The sequence below is a fragment of the Macrobrachium nipponense genome, chromosome 15 (genome assembly GCF_015104395.2).
Source record: "Macrobrachium nipponense isolate FS-2020 chromosome 15, ASM1510439v2, whole genome shotgun sequence".
NCBI lineage: Eukaryota > Metazoa > Arthropoda > Malacostraca > Decapoda > Palaemonidae > Macrobrachium > Macrobrachium nipponense.
In genome coordinates this window covers 8,246,436-8,265,541 of record NC_087208.1, presented here as the reverse complement: position 1 = coordinate 8,265,541, position 19,106 = coordinate 8,246,436, and the positions used below count along the sequence as shown (strand labels likewise).

The 19,106-nt window shown below is 34.8% G+C and overlaps 1 protein-coding gene across 8 annotated transcripts in view; it reads left to right on the top strand.

Moving 5' to 3' along the window:
* LOC135226991 (uncharacterized) overlaps positions 1–19,106 on the top strand; it is a 159,838-nt gene that overhangs the window by 120,158 nt on the left and 20,574 nt on the right. For all 8 annotated transcript variants that reach the window (XM_064266712.1, XM_064266707.1, XM_064266708.1 and 5 more), the window contains 2 exons: positions 10,118–10,245; positions 12,460–12,742. In XM_064266712.1, the coding sequence (XP_064122782.1) occupies positions 10,134–10,245; positions 12,460–12,742 (395 nt within the window). In that variant the 5' untranslated portion in view covers positions 10,118–10,133. The remainder of the gene's footprint in view (positions 1–10,117; positions 10,246–12,459; positions 12,743–19,106) is intronic.

The following is a 19,106-nucleotide window of genomic DNA, read 5'->3' as shown; positions in this document are numbered from 1 at the left end:
GCTACAAAACGTTTAAAAGAATTGGAGAATGATGCTAGCTTACACATTACTAAGGCCAATAAATCCAATAGTTTAGCAGTTCTGGACAAAATTGACTTCATAGCACGCATGCATGCTTTACTAGAAAAAACTCACAAAAAATCCGTTGGACCATGCAATAAAAAATTTTCATATCTCTATGAAACAAATTCTTAAAGATAAAAAATAATTGTTGTGTAAATTAACTGTAAAGTGTCTCTCATTACCTTATTTATATGGCCCAGTTAAAACTCAGAAGGAAACCAACACTATGCGGCCAATTATTAGTACTGTAAGATCAATTGCTCATAAAGTGTCTGACTATATCACTAAATTATTATCCCTGTTACTTGGAACTGAATCTAATTCACATATCCAGAATTCTCTTGATCTTGTGGAAAAATTGAATAACATTGTATCAAAGCCTAGTGATATCTTTCTCAGTTTTGATTAATGTTCCTTGTTTACAAAAGCCCCTATTGAATCTGTGCTAGAATATTTAAGTAATGAACTTGTATTGCATGAATCACCTATGTCCGGTAGTCACATAATTTCATTGATTACGTTGTGTATTTGTGATTGCAGATTTACTTTTAATGGAGAATATTACCAACAAATATTTGGTATGGCCATGGGTAACCCCTTATCACCTGTCCTTTCGAACTTATATATGGAATTTTTTGAAAGACAACACTCCCGAATATCACACTTGTCCCCTTAAAATGTACAGATATGTAGATGACATCTTAGTAGTCTTACCTGTTGGTATCTATGTAAAAGATTTATTGTCTAATTTTAATAATTTAGTGCCATCCATACATTTCAGTGTCTAAATTGAAAATAACAATGTCATCTCTGTCCTAGATGTATTAATGATAAGTCTTTCCAATATAAATTCTGTATCTATAGAAAACCCAAAAATAATTTAACATTGGTGCATTTTCAATCTGGCCACCATCTTAATATTAAAATTTCAGTTTTTTTCCATGTTCTTACGTGCATTACGGATTGCGAGTCCACAATATCTTGACCAAGAAATAGAATACATAAAAAAGATAGGAAATGATTATTGCTATCCACCTCATATAATTGGTTTAGATTATCATAAAGCTCACAAAAAGGTTTATAGTGTTGTACTTAGCTTGCCTTACTTTCGTGGATTTGACACCATACAATCAATATTTAAATCTTTTAATATTAATGTCGTGTTCTCTTATAATAATACCATTAAAAGTATACCAATTAAGAATAGTCTGCTATGAAATAACAACATAATTTACAAAATTCCAAGTAAGGATTGCCCGTCTATGTATGCCGGTCACTCAAGCAAAGATTTAGATGTACGAATAAAGCACCATATGTATTCAGTTAAAACAGCCCAGACTTCAAATGCACTATTCATCCATATGCGCGAAAAATCTCATTGAATAAATTGGGAAGATAGGTCTGTAATTGCTAGGTCTAATGATTATGTTACAAGATTTCAAGAAATTTCTTGGAATCAGCAATTATACAAATCACTAATAAAAATAAAACCTAAATCTTAGTCTGGGATTGTACCATTTTGATCCATATATTTGTAAAAAAATTTATTAAGGACCTCGAAATAAATTAATTAACTACAATTAATTAGTCCAACATGTTTTTAGTTATTAATTTATTTTTTATTTCTCTCATGATCGCTATATTTATATCTTATGTTCGTTTCTCACCCATCTTCTGAACACTTTTGTAAATTTCATGTTACTAATACAAAGTGTATTGTTTTTCGAATTAGATTGCCTCTGACCAGTGTGTTTGATCACGCCGCTCATAAATCCTTAATCTAGCCCTCTGGCTTTTACTAAATTTGTACTGTCTGGTCGCATATGCCTCTTTGTTTTCAAAATGTATTGTTTTCTGACTAACTTACGTGTGACTAAGTGTGGGTGGCTGGTTTTCAATCTTTAATCTAGCCCATAGGTGTTTTCTTTTTTAAAGTGAATTGGACCTTTAGTTAATCCTGTAATGTCCGTTTGAATATGCTTACCTCTACTGTGTCTCTTTGTTCTGATCAATCTTGCCTCAAGTAAAGAGTCGTTAAGACCGAAAGATCTCGACAGTTCTCGTTTTTTCCTTTTCCTCTTTGGCATTACCTATATAAATATCTATATATAATATATAGATATATATATATATATATATATAATATAATATATATATATATACCTCGTTCGTGATTATGGTATCCGTCGGGTTCGGGTTTTACGTTTACCAACGCTACCTGATATCATAATTTCTTCAAATTTCTTTGAAGTTGGAGCTCAAGGCTTTCTAGTGACAAAGCGTATCCAAAAAAGAGCAAAGAATCTGAGAAGTTAAGAGGGCATTGCGGCTATTACAAGTTCATATGTATCTGGTAAAAATTACAAGTAGATTTTACACACACACGCGCACACACACACACACACACACACACACACACACACACACACATATATATATATATATATATTATATATATATATATATCATATATATATATTATATATATAATATTTATTTATTTATATGAGTAAAGGTAATGTCACGGAGGAAAATGAAAAGACGAGAACTGGCGAGATCTTTCGAGTCTTAAAGACCCTTTACTTTAGGCAAGACTTCAGAACAAAGAGAGATACAGTAGAGGTAAGCACATACCAACGGACAATACAGGATTAACAAAAGATCCAATTCACTTTAAAGCAAAGAAAAAACACCCTTGGGCTAGATTAGAGATTTAGAATCAGCCACTACAATTTGTGGTTCTGCGAAGTTTTCCATATATTCTTGCCTTGTATGTGTTTTCCAATCAGCGGGAATCGAGTAGTTAATTAAAAGTACATAATAGGATTACAATCTTTGAGAACTCGATGGAGAGTAAGTACAATGACTGCCCATATTTTGGCTGTTTCCTGGTAGTAGGTGGGGCCACAGGTAATTTAGTCAGACAACAATACATTTTTAAAAACAAGGTGCCATATATGACCAAACAGTACATATTTAGTAAATTCCCGAAGTATAGATTAAGGATTTAGGAGGGATGTGGTCGAAGGCAATTTAATTAGAAAAAACAATACACTTTGTATTAGTAACATGAAATTTACAGAAATGTACAAACAATGAGTGATTATATATATATATATATATATATATATATATAAATATATAGATATATATATATATAGATATATATATATATATATATATAGTATATATATATAGATATATATAGTATATTGGTGTATGTATATATATATATATATATAGATATTATCTATATATATATATATATATATATATATAATATAATATATAGTATTTTGTTATGCATATATATAGATATTATATTAGATATATTAATATAGATATATAATATAATATATTAGATATATATCTATTACAGATTATATAGATATATATATATTACATAAATATATATTAAATTATATATATATATATAGAATACTATATATAGATATATATAATACATATATATATAATAATATGATATATATATATTATATATATATATATATACTATATATATATATATGTATATTTGTATGTATTATATATATATATATAGATATATATATATGTTATATTATATATATGTATGTATATTAATAAATATATATATATATATTATATATATATATATATATAAACATAAATAATATATATATTATCTATATATAGATAATAATTAATCTATATAATTCTATATAGATATTATTATATAGATATATATCTATAATATATATATCTATATATATATATATAATATAATATTTAATATATATATCTATACGTAGACCTCTGCACATTCATGGTCCCGGATTCACATCTTTGTTGCTCTTAGCACCTAAATATATTGGAGCCCGCCTATTCACGGTTCCAGAGTCACATCTTCACCTATTATTCAGGGAAAATTCACCTATTCGCAGTATTTTTCATTGCTAAATATTCACTGATTACTATATTTTTTTTATTTTTATGAGTAAATTCATTTTTGTGACAAAAACATTGAGACACTTAGGTATAAGCATTTTTAGTGTTTTTTGGTGCTTGAACTAACAAAATAGGTAGTTATACCTAATCATTTTGAGAGAGGTGTGGAGCGTTCACGGATTTTAACTATTCAGGGGTGTTATGGTATTCATCACCTGCAAATACCTGGATAAAAGGGACAGACAGCACATTAATTCCTGGATAAAAGGGAGATTCACTACAGTAACACCTTGATAAAAGGAACTGGTTGTAAATCTTGACTGGTGTCATCTATATTGCCAAGTCACCTTCATAATAAATATGCCAGCGGGACAGTTCATACAAACATGGAAGCGGTTGGAAACCAAGTATTTGCGCTAGGCAGGTGTTTGTAGGTGAAGCCTACTATCGCCACTGACAGGTCAACATTGAAAACATCTTTTTCTTCATAAACTTGTTAGAATTTTGGTGTTCTTGTATCATTTAAGAACAATATAACAATGAAACTTGTAATTACAAAGAATTCGTTCAACAACACTAAAGGAAGTTTATAACAAAATTCACATATGTCTTGTGACAACATTTATATTGTTCAAACTGGAACAACACTGAAAGAGAATATAGAACAGCTTAAAAGATGAGTAAGAAAACAATGGAATTTTTTTACGTGTTAGCGAAAACCATCATACAGTCAGAGCAAAACAGATCATTTATTTTAATAATACTCTAGAAAGAATCATCATTGAATCTTGTTTCATAAAAGAATGATTTTGTAAGAATATGAATGTCAGTGAGGCTTGTTAGACTTCATCTATCAACTTCAAAAGAAATGTGCAAAAAGTTTAAATTTTGAGGAAGGTGTATCGTTGGAAAATCAGGAAAAGGGAACCGGGGCTCCTGCAGTATTTGAAAAAGTTAACCTGTCACTAATGAGGGCAGGACTCCACCTACAAACACCTGTCAGGTACAAATAACTGGTTTCTAACAGTTTGTATCTGTATGTACTGTCTTGCTAGCATGTATTTGTTGAATTTATACCACGTATTGTAAGTGCCTATAGTTACTCACGAGCACACCTCATTCAGTCGCTGAGACAAGGAAATAAATAATCCAATTGCTTCTACTAAACGCCAAGAAAAACGAAAGAAGATTTGCTAAGAGACAAAGATGCTTTCAACAGACAACCCTCACAGTTGCAAATATGTTGCTTTTTTAAGGCCCTCCTCTACCCTTAAGAAGACCACGAGAACATAGGTAGTACTGCTCGCCCAGTGCTCCTCGCGGAAAGCTTCCGGCAATTGCAATGTTGAGAGAGAGAGAGAGAGAGAGAGAGAGAGAAGAGAGAGAGAGAGCTGCTCTAGTCTGATACCCACGACCTTCCCTATGACGTCACTGTGTTGAATTAATGGGCAAGGAATGCCAAGTGACAGTAACACGGCCTAATTTAGTCAAACTCAGTTAGGAGATGAGTGGTCCTAAACGGACATGAAGTCATTTCTTCTTTTCGTTTTCGTTTAACCATTCTTCCAACGTTTCCATTTTGATTTGGTCCTTTCTTAAGACCGAAGGTTTTGAAATGATTGTCAAATGCTAGAGATACACTGCAATAGAAATCACTGATTTTAGAACACTGAAAATACATCTTTTACACTGAAATATTCAGTTTGCTGCACACGGATAAGCGCTCCGAATCTTCTGGCGATTTGAGCAACACAACTGTGGGACGATTTTAGACAGATTTCGAGTAAAATTCGCTTCATCGTGAATTCCTACAACGGTTTTTTACGGTAGGCACAAGGAAGGAAATTGGGTACAAGGAAGGAAAGGTGGGTCAAGGAGGGAAAGGTGGTTCAAGGAAAGAAAGGTGGGTACCAGGCTATGTCCCCGTATGTGTTGCTTTGAGAAGGACCATCCACTGCAGATGTCACCGGAGTGTCGTCAAGATGATTCTCAAGTGCAAGCGAATTATATCTCCACGTGAACAAATATACAACATAACTGCAAACGCACTCAGCTCCTCACGTTCTAATACGTTTTTATCCATTTATTGCTTTGTTAATTTATTTTCTTTTATTTCCTAATAAGTGGAGTCTTTTTTTGTATTTCCATTTACCTTGTCTCACTTTTTCCTAATGAACACCTAAATATTCTTTGAAGCTCGAATCTCAAGTCAGTGGCCGCTGTGCACTTTTTGTATATGAATATGTTTCATCTTAATACTAACAACAACAACAATAATAATAATAATAATAATAATAATAATAATAAAATAATAATAATAATAATAATAATAATAATAATAATAGCCAGTAACTACAGGCCTATCACCTGCCTACCAATAATGTGGAAGTTACTAACAGGTATCATCAGTGAAAGGCTATACAACTACCTTGAGGAGACAAACACCATCCCCCACCAACAGAAAGGCTGCAGAAGGAAGTGTAGGGGCACAAAAGACCAGCTCCTGATAGACAAAATGGTAATGAAGAACAGTAGAAGAAGGAAAACCAACCTAAGCATGGCATGGATAGACTATAAGAAAGCCTTCGACATGATACCACACACATGGCTAATAGAATGCCTGAAAATATATGGGGCAGAGGAAAACACCATCAGCTTCCTCAAAAAATACAATGCGCAACTGGAATACAATACTTACAAGCTCTGGAATAAGACTAGCAGAGGTTAATATCAGGAGAGGGATCTTCCAGGGCGACTCACTGTCCCCACTACTCTTCGTAGTAGCCATGATCCCCATGACAAAAGTACTACAGAAGATGGATGCCGGGTACCAACTCAAGAAAAGAGGCAACAGAATCAACCATCTGATGTTCATGGACGACATCAAGCTGTATGGTAAGAGCATCAAGGAAATAGATACCCTAATCCAGACTGTAAGGATTGTATCTTGGGACATCAGGATGGAGTTTGGAATAGAAAAATGCGCCATAGTCAACATACAAAAAGGCAAAGTAACGAGAACTGAAGGGATAAAGCTACCAGATGGGAGCAACATCAAACACATAGATGAGACAGGATACAAATACCTGGGAATAATGGAAGGAGGGGATATAAAACACCAAGAGATGAAGGACACGATCAGGAAAGAATATATGCAGAGACTCAAGGCGATACTCAAGTCAAAACTCAACGCCGGAAATATGATAAAAGCCATAAACACATGGGCAGTGCCAGTAATCAGATACAGCGCAGGAATAGTCGAATGGACGAAGGCAGAACTCCGCAGCATAGATCAGAAAACCAGGAAACATATGACAATACACAAAGCACTACACCCAAGAGCAAATACGGACAGACTTTACATAACACGAAAGGAAGGAGGGAGAGGACTACTAAGAATAGAGGACTGCGTCAACATCGAGAACAGAGCACTGGGGCAATATCTGAAAACCAGTGAAGACGAGTGGCTAAAGAGTGCATGGGAAGAAGGACCAATAAAAGTGGACGAAGACCCAGAATATACAGAGACAGGAGAAAGACAGACAGAATAGAGGACTGGCACAACAAACCAATGCACGGACAATACATGAGACAGACTAAAGAACTAGCCAGCGATGACAATTGGCAATGGCTACAGAGGGGAGAGCTAAAGAAGGAAACTGAAGGAATGATAACAGCGGCACAAGATCAGGCCCTAAGAACCAGATATGTTCAAAGAACGATAGACGGAAATAACATCTCTCCCATATGTAGGAAGTGCAATACGAAAAATGAAACCATAAACCACACAGCAAGTGAATGCCCGGCACTTGCACAGAACCAGTACAAAAAGAGGCATGATTCAGTGGCAAAAGCCCTCCACTGGAGCCTGTGCAAGAAACACCAGCTACCTTGCAGTAATAAGTGGTACGAGCACCAACCTGAAGGAGTGATAGAAAACGATCAGGCAAAAATCCTCTGGGACTATGGTATCAGAACAGATAGGGTGATACGTGCAAACAGACCAGACGTGACGTTGATTGACAAAGTCAAGAAGAAAGTATCACTCACTGATGTCGCAATACCATAGGACTCCAGAGTTGAAGAGAAAAGAGGAAAGAGAGGGAAAAAAAAATGGATAAGTATGAAGATCTGAAAATAGAAATAAGAAGGATATGGGATATGCCAGTGGAAATCGTACCCATAATCATAGGAGCACTAGGCACGATCCCAAGATCCCTGAAAAGGAATCTAGAAAAACTAGAGGCTGAAGTAGCTCCAGGACTCATGCAAAAGAGTGTGATCCTAGAAACGGCACACATAGTAAGAAAAGTGATGGACTCCTAAGAAGGCAGGATGCAACCCGGAACCCCACACTATAAATGCCACCCAGTCGAATTGGAGGACTGTGATAGAGCAAAAAAATAATAATAATAATAATATTAATGGTAAAGTGTAATGCAACCTCCAGCTTACTCGAGACGTATGCAAGGTTTTCCCATTACGTATAAGTTGTAAACATTATATTCCTGACTAAACGTAAATTAAGAATGTGATAAAACCTACAGTCAAATAGAGCCTTGCTTCACCAACAAAAATTAAAATAAATACGCTATATTTTATTAGAAATAATTTTTCTTTACCCATTATTTCTTTTTTACATTTTCATTCTAATGGATGAATCAAATATCCTATCATAAACTTTCTGTATCTTTAACTGAAATGCGAAACACCTCATCAGACCATTTTAGAAAGCTCTTCCGCAGACTGTTTCTACCGTACACCAACAAGAACAACCACGGAACAGATGCATCTTAGTAGTGTAGTTTCTTTGCCTTCTTGCAACAATAACAAATTTTCAAGTACAATCATGAAGGGGGAAGAGCATTATTTCCTGACTAAACGTAAATTAAGAATGTGATAAAACCTACAGTCAAATAGAGCCTTGCTTCACCAACAAAAATTAAAATAAATACGCTATATTTTATTAGAAATAATTTTTCTTTACACATTATTTATTTTTTACATTTTCATTCTAATGGATGAATCAAAATATCCTATCATAAAATTTCTGTATCTTTAAACTGAATGCGAAACACCTTCATCAGACCATTTTAGAAAAGCTCTTCCGCAGACTGTTTCTACCCACCCAACAACAACAACAACGGAACGATGCATCTTAGTAGTGATTTTCTTTGCCTTCTGGAAGACAATAACAAATGTTTCAAGTACAATCATGAAGGGTGAAGAGCATCTCCGTGTGTACACACAGACACATACATATATATATATATATATATATATATATATATATAGAGAGAGAGAGAGAGAGCGAGAGAGAGAGAGAAAAAGAGAGAGAGAGAGAGAGAGAGAGAGAGAAATAGGGTAGTTAATTCTTTGCTTAACGGGACTTAACAAAAGAAAGTAGCCTGATGACCTTTAAATTTCGGCCAAGTTTATTTCAGTGGGGAAAACAGTAACATGAAAGTCGACTTCGGTTGCGGTTATTGTTTAATTTGCATGTTTTACTCTGTCACAGACTTTATTAATAAGTCAGGGTACACTACTCATGCTCACACTCAGAGAAAGAGAGAAAAGTGAAGTATATCTTCTTTGTCCCAGACCACTGAGCTGATTACAGCTCTCCTGGGGCTGAGCCCGAAGGATTAGATATTTTTACGTGGCTATTAGAGCAACCAATTGGTTTCTTAGCAACAGGACCTACAGCTTATTGTGGGGTCCGAACCACGTTGAGAAATGAATTTCTATCATAATTCCTTTGATTTCATCTCGTTGGGAGGCCGGGGAATCGAACCCGAACCTTGAGATCGGTAGTCGAGCACGTAACCGGCTCGTCCAACGAGAGAGAAAAAGGGAGAGAGATAGATTTCGGATGCCCTTGATATTTTGTAGAGAGAGAGAGAGATTCCGGATGCCCTTGATATTTTGTAGAAGATCTCCGTAATTACTGTAATTTTAGCAGAATCACGATAGACTGTAATATAGTACAACATTAATTAATAATTGGCAGATTATCATCAATGTAGATGTGACTATATGAAAATAAGAGTGCAACATATTCAGAGGCATGACAATGTTTCTGCAATGACTAACATGAAGTAAATGGATGTTGTTCTTTCCTTTACAGCCGCGATAAACTCGAAATGGCTTGGCGTCACAAATCGCGCTCCGAGAAGACTCTCATCAAAGTCATCGGGTTTCTGGTCATCACTCTGCTGTGCTTCATCGTCGCCGTCATCGCGATGGACTTCGGTTGTAAGTAGACAGCGACTGCTGACTGCCGAGAGAGAGAGAACGAGCCCACGGAAGGGTCTGAATGTAACAGAAACACGAGTAAATATCTCAGTGAATGATTTGCTGGAATACAGCAGAAAGTAACTTATGAGTATGCATTATAATTTCATAATTATTGGTATAAGATGAGAGTATTCTTAACGTGGAAGCTTATTTCATTGTGTTATGCTATCGGTACTATATATACATACATCTAAAGTGTGTTCTTCGGCATGATCAAATCAACTGAATGGTTTTCATTGGTTTTCCTGATTTAGTGAGTAGTAAATGAAATTCTTGCCATGAGTATGGTCCCCGTTGACAGGGACATTGAGTCAGTCAGAATGATGACTAACAAGATACTTACGGGAACTGTGAAATTCCACAGTGGTAACGAACGACTAGGTGGTTTAAAGCATTACTGTAAGTCTAAGGGCCGCATCTTTAAACAACCGCCTTCCCTGTTCGATGAAGAGCATTTTAGTGAAATCCTTTGGTGGATCGCGGTATTTTAAAAGCAGAGGGGAAGCGCTTTCATGAAGAGGGACTGTGCGGGAGGTTGGTACGCCGGAGGTGGTAACCAAACATTTCATTCGGATCGAAATTCTACTTCTATACCACTTTATGCCTATATATATATATAAATATATATATATATATATATATATATATATATATATATATATATATATATGAACATTATCAATTGTTTTGTGCATTAATACAATTACTACAACAGAGTCCTGCTGCCTTTACAATTAAAACTGATTATGTCACAACCATTCCTTGAAGCTGATTGGTTGGAAGTATTTTCGAAAAGTTTGTTAATCTGTGGTTCTTTTCATCTTCATTTATTTTGCAATGGTTGTTTTGCTGAAGAAAATACGTTGTGCTGATTATAATATAATCCAAGAGGAGGTAAAGACGATTCTGTTACTGCTGTGAAGTTCATAAATACCCGACTTCTAGGAACTTGGGAATGTGAGGTCTTAAGCACAAAGACAGTCTTTTACAAGAATGCAAATAAGAACATTTGCATTGAAGTGCTAAAAAAATAGACTACTAAAATATTTGGCATGTGATATACATTACAAAACTTACATTAGTTATGTGGTTCGCTTTTAATTTAAAAAAAAATATACGAAGAGGTTAGCGAATAAGTGGGAAAGACTTCTCTTCGTTTCTAATACTTTTCACCCTCCGATCACCTTCGTCTTCGTCCCGAAGAAGAGCTGCTTCCGGCATAATAATACCATTTTAGCCGCGAAGAGCTTCTTCGTTGAAGATGTCAGCTGAAAAATACGACCCTAAGCATTGCCTGGATGTCAAATGACTTAACTTTCAAATTATATTCAAGTCTGAAAAACTTAGATTTCAGACTTCAAAAAATTAACTATTTCAAAGACTAATAGACTATTTAATTTTAAAATAGTTAGCAAGTTTAATCTAAATTTGATATCATTAGGCTTATACAGATTTCAAGTAAATAAAGGAGCTTTGGTAGGAATTCAAAGCTGGTCCTATATTTCCTTTCCTTTGGACTGTATTTGAACTTCTGAAAATTTCCATTTATTTTGAAGACTTGGATTCCATTCTAGCAGTAGTTTATGTTGGTTAAGTAAAGCTACCATTATCATTAGCGTGCAATGATAATAGGAAGGTCATGTGAGCCAGGAATATATGATTAAATGATAAACTTTATTCTAAGTAAGAAAGCCTTACTGAGCAATAGAATGAAGATATGGAACTCCCTTATGATATATATAATATATATATATATATATATATATAGATTATGTTTTATATATAGAGATAGATATATATCTATATAGATATATATATTATATATAGTATATATAGATTATATATATATACTATACTATATAATTTATAGAGATATATATATATATATATATATAGATATATATATATATATGATATATATATAATATAAATATATATTTATATAAACCAACTGCGATCAAGGTTACACTTTACTTAAAAAGAAGGTCCAAACATGGAATAAAAAATTAGACTCATTCTCTCTGGGTAATATGATAAAACAAAGAGAGAAAATTCAGAGGAGACGGATTTTAGGAATTCCAGACAATGATGGTCTTCCTAGACCTATAGGCTACAAGTGATGGTCCATTTTGACACTGAATCAATAACACTTCCAATTTGTTTCCTTTGCAGTCAAGGCGAGAATCGAGACACTGGAGGAGGAGATCAGAGACCTCAAGTCCCCCGAACCGACAAGTGTCACTACTGTCACTTACACAACCGAGGAGCTAGACTACAACACCACCACAGAGTCTTTTGTAAGTACAACCTCTCCAGAAATCACAACCACAACCATCAGCACAGAGATGCCGTCAAGCTCTACAACCACTGAAGAAGCCACAACGTCCGCCACGACAACAGACAACCCTTCCAGTTCCCCCACGCCAACGGACGTCCTTTTCGAGGCTTTGAGATCGTAAGATACTGATGGAAAGGATGACAGTGGGTTGCAGAAACGTTGCATGACTTCGGAATGTGCATGAATCGGTAATGCATTTCAGGCTTGTGTATGAATATGTATCTTTATAATCACACCACAGCTATATTTATGTATGGGTCCACAAACCTTGTGGGTGACTGGCAACAAAGTCACAGGAAAAAAGTCACAATTTTGGCCAGGAAGAAAAGTGACAGGGGAAAAAAATTCATATTAATTTATGGCGGCCGATGGTGAAGTCACAGGGAAATATTCTCAAGATTTCTTGGGGGTCTTACTATCTTTTGTTTATGTTTTCACGGTAATCCCCAACGGACTTGTACTCAACACGCCATTGCAGAGGTGGATACATGGATACATCCCTGGTTAAAATTGACCCTTGGGCGGATTCACTATCTAGGAAGATTAATGTGACTTTTCCTGTGGCTTTTTTACCTGTGACATTTTTACCTGGATTCAACATTAGGCGACAGCTCTTAAAGAGCGATACCTTAGTAAGTTCAGTTTGACAAGTTGACAGTTTCTGTTTGTGAGATAACTTTGGAGCATTTTGGTATGTGGCAATAAGGGATGGCACATGGTTTGACCTTGTGTTCAATGCATCTTTTATAATATTCAAATATTTATGGGTAATAGCTGGCATAAGTAGATTTGTAGATATGGCTGCATAAGTACTTACATATTCTAAAAGAGGATAAAAAATAGTTGATAGTGACAGAACACGTATCAGCAAAATAAAACTATTGAAACAGAATACAGGGAGGGAGCTGAAGAGGAAGAAATAGTCTACCGTAGAGTGATAGTCGTCACCCAGTCCTTAAATGAAGAACTTAAAGCCTGTAACGTATATCATGCTATGCAATTTTAGCTAAATAGTTATGGCAGGAGGTGGGTGAGCGCTTGCTTTGCAAATTTCATCTCAATTTCCCAGAAACTGAAAAGGGCGCATAACATAGCGTCTTGCATTTTGGTTTACTGCATGTTTTTTAAACGACTGTATTTGTGCTTTTGTTTATCCCTGCTGATTCATAGACTTCCTCTATTCCAGCTCCTGCTCTTATGAGTAGCCTGTAGCATTGTCTATTTATTTGTCTCTGTTATTCTTATTTGCCGTCTGGCGAAAGCTGGAACAAAATGATGAAGCTATCAGCTGAGTTAGGGTCCGTCCTCCGAAGAGGAAAGGACTTCCCTATCAGTGAGTTACAGATAAGATTCAACAACGCCGCCGGGTATATGGGACAATCAAAAAGGGCGGAGTTGGGGCGGCAAATAATAATGAATGACTACTTACTATCCATTTTAGGGACGGCGAGTAATCGTTTTTCTCAGATAACGTTCAAACTAATTATTTGATTGAAATGACACTGACACAGTATACGAGACACCTTTTGCTTATTTTGGGTAATATAGTGCATTGTCAAATGGTGTTGGTTAAGGCGTTTACTCCTGACTTTTAAATGCAAAGCTGCATGAGTCAGCAGCACTAAAATACAGAATCAAACGTCCGCCGTCCCCCTCCCTCCCTCCCTCCCTCCCTCCCTCTTTCTCTTTCTTTGTCGGTGTTTTCTAATCTCTCTCCCAGTATCTCTCTGTAATTTACAAAATGCAATAAAATACCGTTTCCATGATATTTTTCCATACCAGTGGATTATTGGAGGGTTCATAATGCAAAGGATAGCAAGGTTTGACGCAACGACCACAATAATGGCCAATTTTTCCCAGCGTTTTCTGCTCTTGCCTTAATTCTCATAAGGCGTCTGTAACGCGATCATATATGGCTGCTGTGGGCAGAATACCCACAGAAAGCATGCAGTTCAAATAATAATAATAATAATAATAATAATAATAATAATAATATAATAATAATAATAATAATCTGTTAAGCAGTCGTAAAAAATGAACGAATGTCACAATTTTTTATTTTATGAATATATATTCAGCATAGATTACGACCGCATTACAAAAACGAGTGTAGCAATTATTGATTGGATAGTGGTGAGACATATGTATTCGTTCATTTTTTATGACTGCTTAACAGATTATTATTATTATTATTATTATTATTATTATTATTATTATTATTATTATTATTATTATTATTATTATTTTAGTTTTTTGGAGTGCATGCTCCCGTGCCAGTTCTGCTCACACAGGCCCTATGATGGCGTTACAGACGTCATGGGAACTGAGACGAAAGTCGAAGTGGCGTATCTCAGTTTTTTCACTTTTTCAGGATAGCCATCTAAAGTTTTTGAGCTAATGTTATTGTTAACTGCTCCTTTAATCCTAAAGGTATTAAAAATAAATTTGGCACAGAGTTTTTCAAAAGAATGTAGTTTTTTTTAATGCTTAGGGGGGGTTGAAACAGATACGCCCTTTCGTCTTTTTACGAACAGTTTTTCAATTTCAAAACACTTTAGTTACGCCTCAGTTGTATCCTTTAATTCTGTTAAGGGAAAGATCTGGATTTACAGAATACACTAGAATTCTTTTTCTTATGAGGATCCTCTTCCGTACCCTTCACATTGTCGTAGAAAACATTATTTTCATTCTTCATCACCGAGCCGTTTTTTATTGGTTTTATCAGTTTGTCTGTTTGCTCATTCACGACATGGAAATTGAACTTATTTTTACTACTTTTTTCCAGAGATATTTTGGAAATGATCTGGGGAAATGATTGCTTTGGTAAACATGTCAAGACACTAGAGAATAATATTTGAAAAGCTAAATTATTATGGATGTAATGAAAAAGGAATAATAGATAATTCAAGCATTATTGCCAATACTTATCAAACTTCCTTGGTGTACACACGATAGAATTTGTAGGAGTTGTATACGTATATATACATATTTTTTTTAAAAAGATTGTTTTTGGTACAGAATACTGTGAACAACTTGTTAGCTTGCTTAGTGTGGCAAAGATTTGAAAAAAATGACACACTCTGAACTCTAACAACTGGTCAGACACTCTTACAAAGTGACATCAAATCTTCATACCTCTCCTTAAATATCCTAGGAGGTTCTGTGTAGAGTTTTTTCATTTCTTTTTTTTAGCTGATAGGTAAGATGGGTGAAAGAAGAGTGAGGGCAGTTAGCTAACTAACCATGGTAGGGAATAGTTTGGAAAGTTAATTATTAATAAGAGTAATGGAGAAACAAATCCACAGTTATGTAAATGTACATATATTTAAGTTTAAAACAGAAAGCTATCTTTTCTGTTTTAAACTTAAATATATGTACATTTACATAACTGTGGATTTGTTTCTCCATTTGAAGACTCGTGCTACTATGAGGAACTTTTAATTAATAAGAGTAATGTAAAGTGTGGTTTATCCACAATTATATTTAGGTAAGGGTACAATTTTCTAACTAATATTAACATAATACAATAATGATTATACATTATACTGACATGGTGAATTGTACAAATTACATATTTTGAATCTTATTAGATAATATAATCATATTTAATAAAGTTCCAATTTTCTAACTCTAAACTTAATTTTAATTATCATAATGATTTTGCATTATATCTACATAGTAAATTCTACATATTAAATTTTTACAAGTCATTTCTTAATAGTATAATGGTCGAGGTTCATTGCGATGAATATATGAAGATATTCTTCTCCACCATCTGTGGTCTGTGTCGTTTGGGTCAAGGTTTCTCTCTTCTGCTTCTGATTTTTCTGTTAATTCACTGTTGTATTGAACTAGTTTCCTCCATATATTGGTTGCCAGTCTGTATAATCTCTGATTAATTGGTTCTACTTTGTATTTTTTATGTATTTGTTCTATATTCAGATCGTCATCTTCTTGCTTGTTTCTCACTGCAGACCTTAGTATCTTATTTTGGAATTTTTGTAATGCACTTATGTTGGAAGTCGATGCTAAGCACGTGGGTATTTGTGGATATTCCATTATTGGTCTGATTAGGTTATGAAGAAATGGATTTTGATAGTTGTGTTCATATTCCTAAATCTTTTCAGCTTTGCATTTTGTGTTCTTGCTATCCTTAGCCTTTCTCTTGATATTCCTCTTTGTCCGAATTGCATTCCTAGTATTCTTGTACTTTTAGTAAAATTCATTCGTTGTTGGTCTAACATTATTTGTGCAGGTTTGTATGCAGATACCGACACTAGTTAGAATTTAGATTTGTTTGTCTTTATCTTCCACTTCTTTTCAAATTGATTTATTCTTTCAATTTGGTTCATTGTTTTTTGTGCTACTTGTCTTTTCAAATTTGGGTCCCTTCTCTTTGTACGTTTTTCTGGGTGTATAACTATTTGAGTTATATCATCTGCAAAGCAGACATCAGTACAGTACTCTGGTGGTGGAGTCACATCTGATGTATATAATATGAATAATTTTGGACTGAATATAGATCTTTGTGGGACTCCACTTAGTAACGGAAATGGATTCCCTATGTAATTTTGTGACTTGATTGCTGCTGTTCGATCTTTGATGAAGTTGCATAGAATTTTCTCAAAACTGCCTGGAAGGTTGAGATGTAATATTTTGTATTGAAGTTCTTGTATCCATACTTTGTCAAATGCCTTGGTTATATCTCTTCATACTAGGTTGCACAGGTATCTTCTTTGTGACAGTGCAATGCTCTCATATATTGTTGCTATTACAATCTGGGTTCCTCTTCCTTTTCTAAATCCATATTGATTTTTATTGTGTAGCTGATTACCTTCTAGGAACAACACTAGTCTGTTGTTAATTATTTTTTAAAATATTTTGCCAGGTATTTCTAGTAATGATATTGGTCTAAAATTCTTTTCCTGGTTTGGGTATCAAAATCATTATTGCATTCATGAATATAATTGGAAAATATCCCATTGAGAGAGCCCAATTGTATATTTCTCTTAATTTTTTAAGTGTAATATCTGGTAAATTTTGAAATATGACCTTGTTAATTCCACTTCTTCCTGGTGCCTTGTGTTTAAAATTTTTTATTATTATTTTGATTTCCCATAATTCTATTTTCTTTGTTAGAGGGCAGTCTTCATTGAGTCTGTTAATGTCAGCTGCATGATGCGGATTCGTTGATTCGCTCTGTGTCTATGTTGTTCAATGAATTCATTGACTATTGTCTCATGTTGGTTGTCGAAATTTTTGTCATCCTCCTGCGTTATCTGGAATATTTCCTGCCAGTAGGCCTTGTGCAGTACTTCTTTCTCTTGGTCATCATATATTTTCTCATTCCTATGCTTTATGTATGGCGATGTATTAGTTTTGCTTCCCATCAGTCTTGCAACGGAGTTCCAGAAATGTTTTGGGTTAATGTACTATATTTGTGTATTTTTTTTATTAAGTCTTCCCAATTTTGATGATATAATCTTGAGTTTTCTTGTACCAACCGTTCTTGTAATGATACATATCTTCTCATCAATGTGTTGTTCCAACCTGTTATAAGTACTGTGTTTTGGATGTTGTTGTAGTGCCATTGTATCAATTTTAACTTATCACTACTAATAGGGTGTGGAAGTGTTGTGTATTTAGTTATGGGTGTAGAGTTTATGAAGCAGTTAATTGTTTGGATCAGGCTGCATTCGTTGCTTCAGTTTTATAGATCTTAAGTGTTCATTTAGGCGACCAGTTTTGAAGAAAACTTTATCCAAAGAACTCTTTTGCACCATTACCTCACTTATTTCTGTCCAATTAACAGAATTTCCTCGGTCGGCTATTTTAATGGATAGTATACGAAGTACTTTTGCCTAATCCTGTGGTGGGGGTGTACGAATACTACCACCGTAGGTTCTGCGTGTTGCAAAAGGTGACTAAAAGGACGGCTGCTGCCTTACAGTCCTACTTTTTAGTAAAAGGCTAGGCCCACCGCCAATAACTGTAGAAACTGCTGCCTTGCAGATTAACTTTTTAGTAAAAGGCTAGGCCCACCGCCAATAACTGTAGAAACTGCTGCCTTGCAGACTTACCTTTTAGTAAAAGGCTAGGCCCACTGCCAATAACTGTGGAAACTGCTTCCTTGCAGTCGTACATTTTAGTAAAAGGCTAGGCCCACCGCCAATAACTGTGGAAACTGCTGCCTTGCAGACTTACCTTTTAGTAAAAGGCTAGGCCCACCGCCAATAACTGTAGAAACTACTGCCTTGCAGATTTACTTATTAGTAAAAGGCTAGGCCTACTGCCAATAACTGAGGAAACTGCTACCTTGCAGATTTACTTATTAGTAAAAGGCTAGGCCCACCGCCAATAACTGTAGAAACTGTTGCCTTGCAGACTTACTTTTTAGTAAAAGGCTAGGCACCACCAATAACTGCAGACACTGCTGCCTCACAGTCATATTTTTTTGTAAAAGGCTAGGCCCACTGCCAAT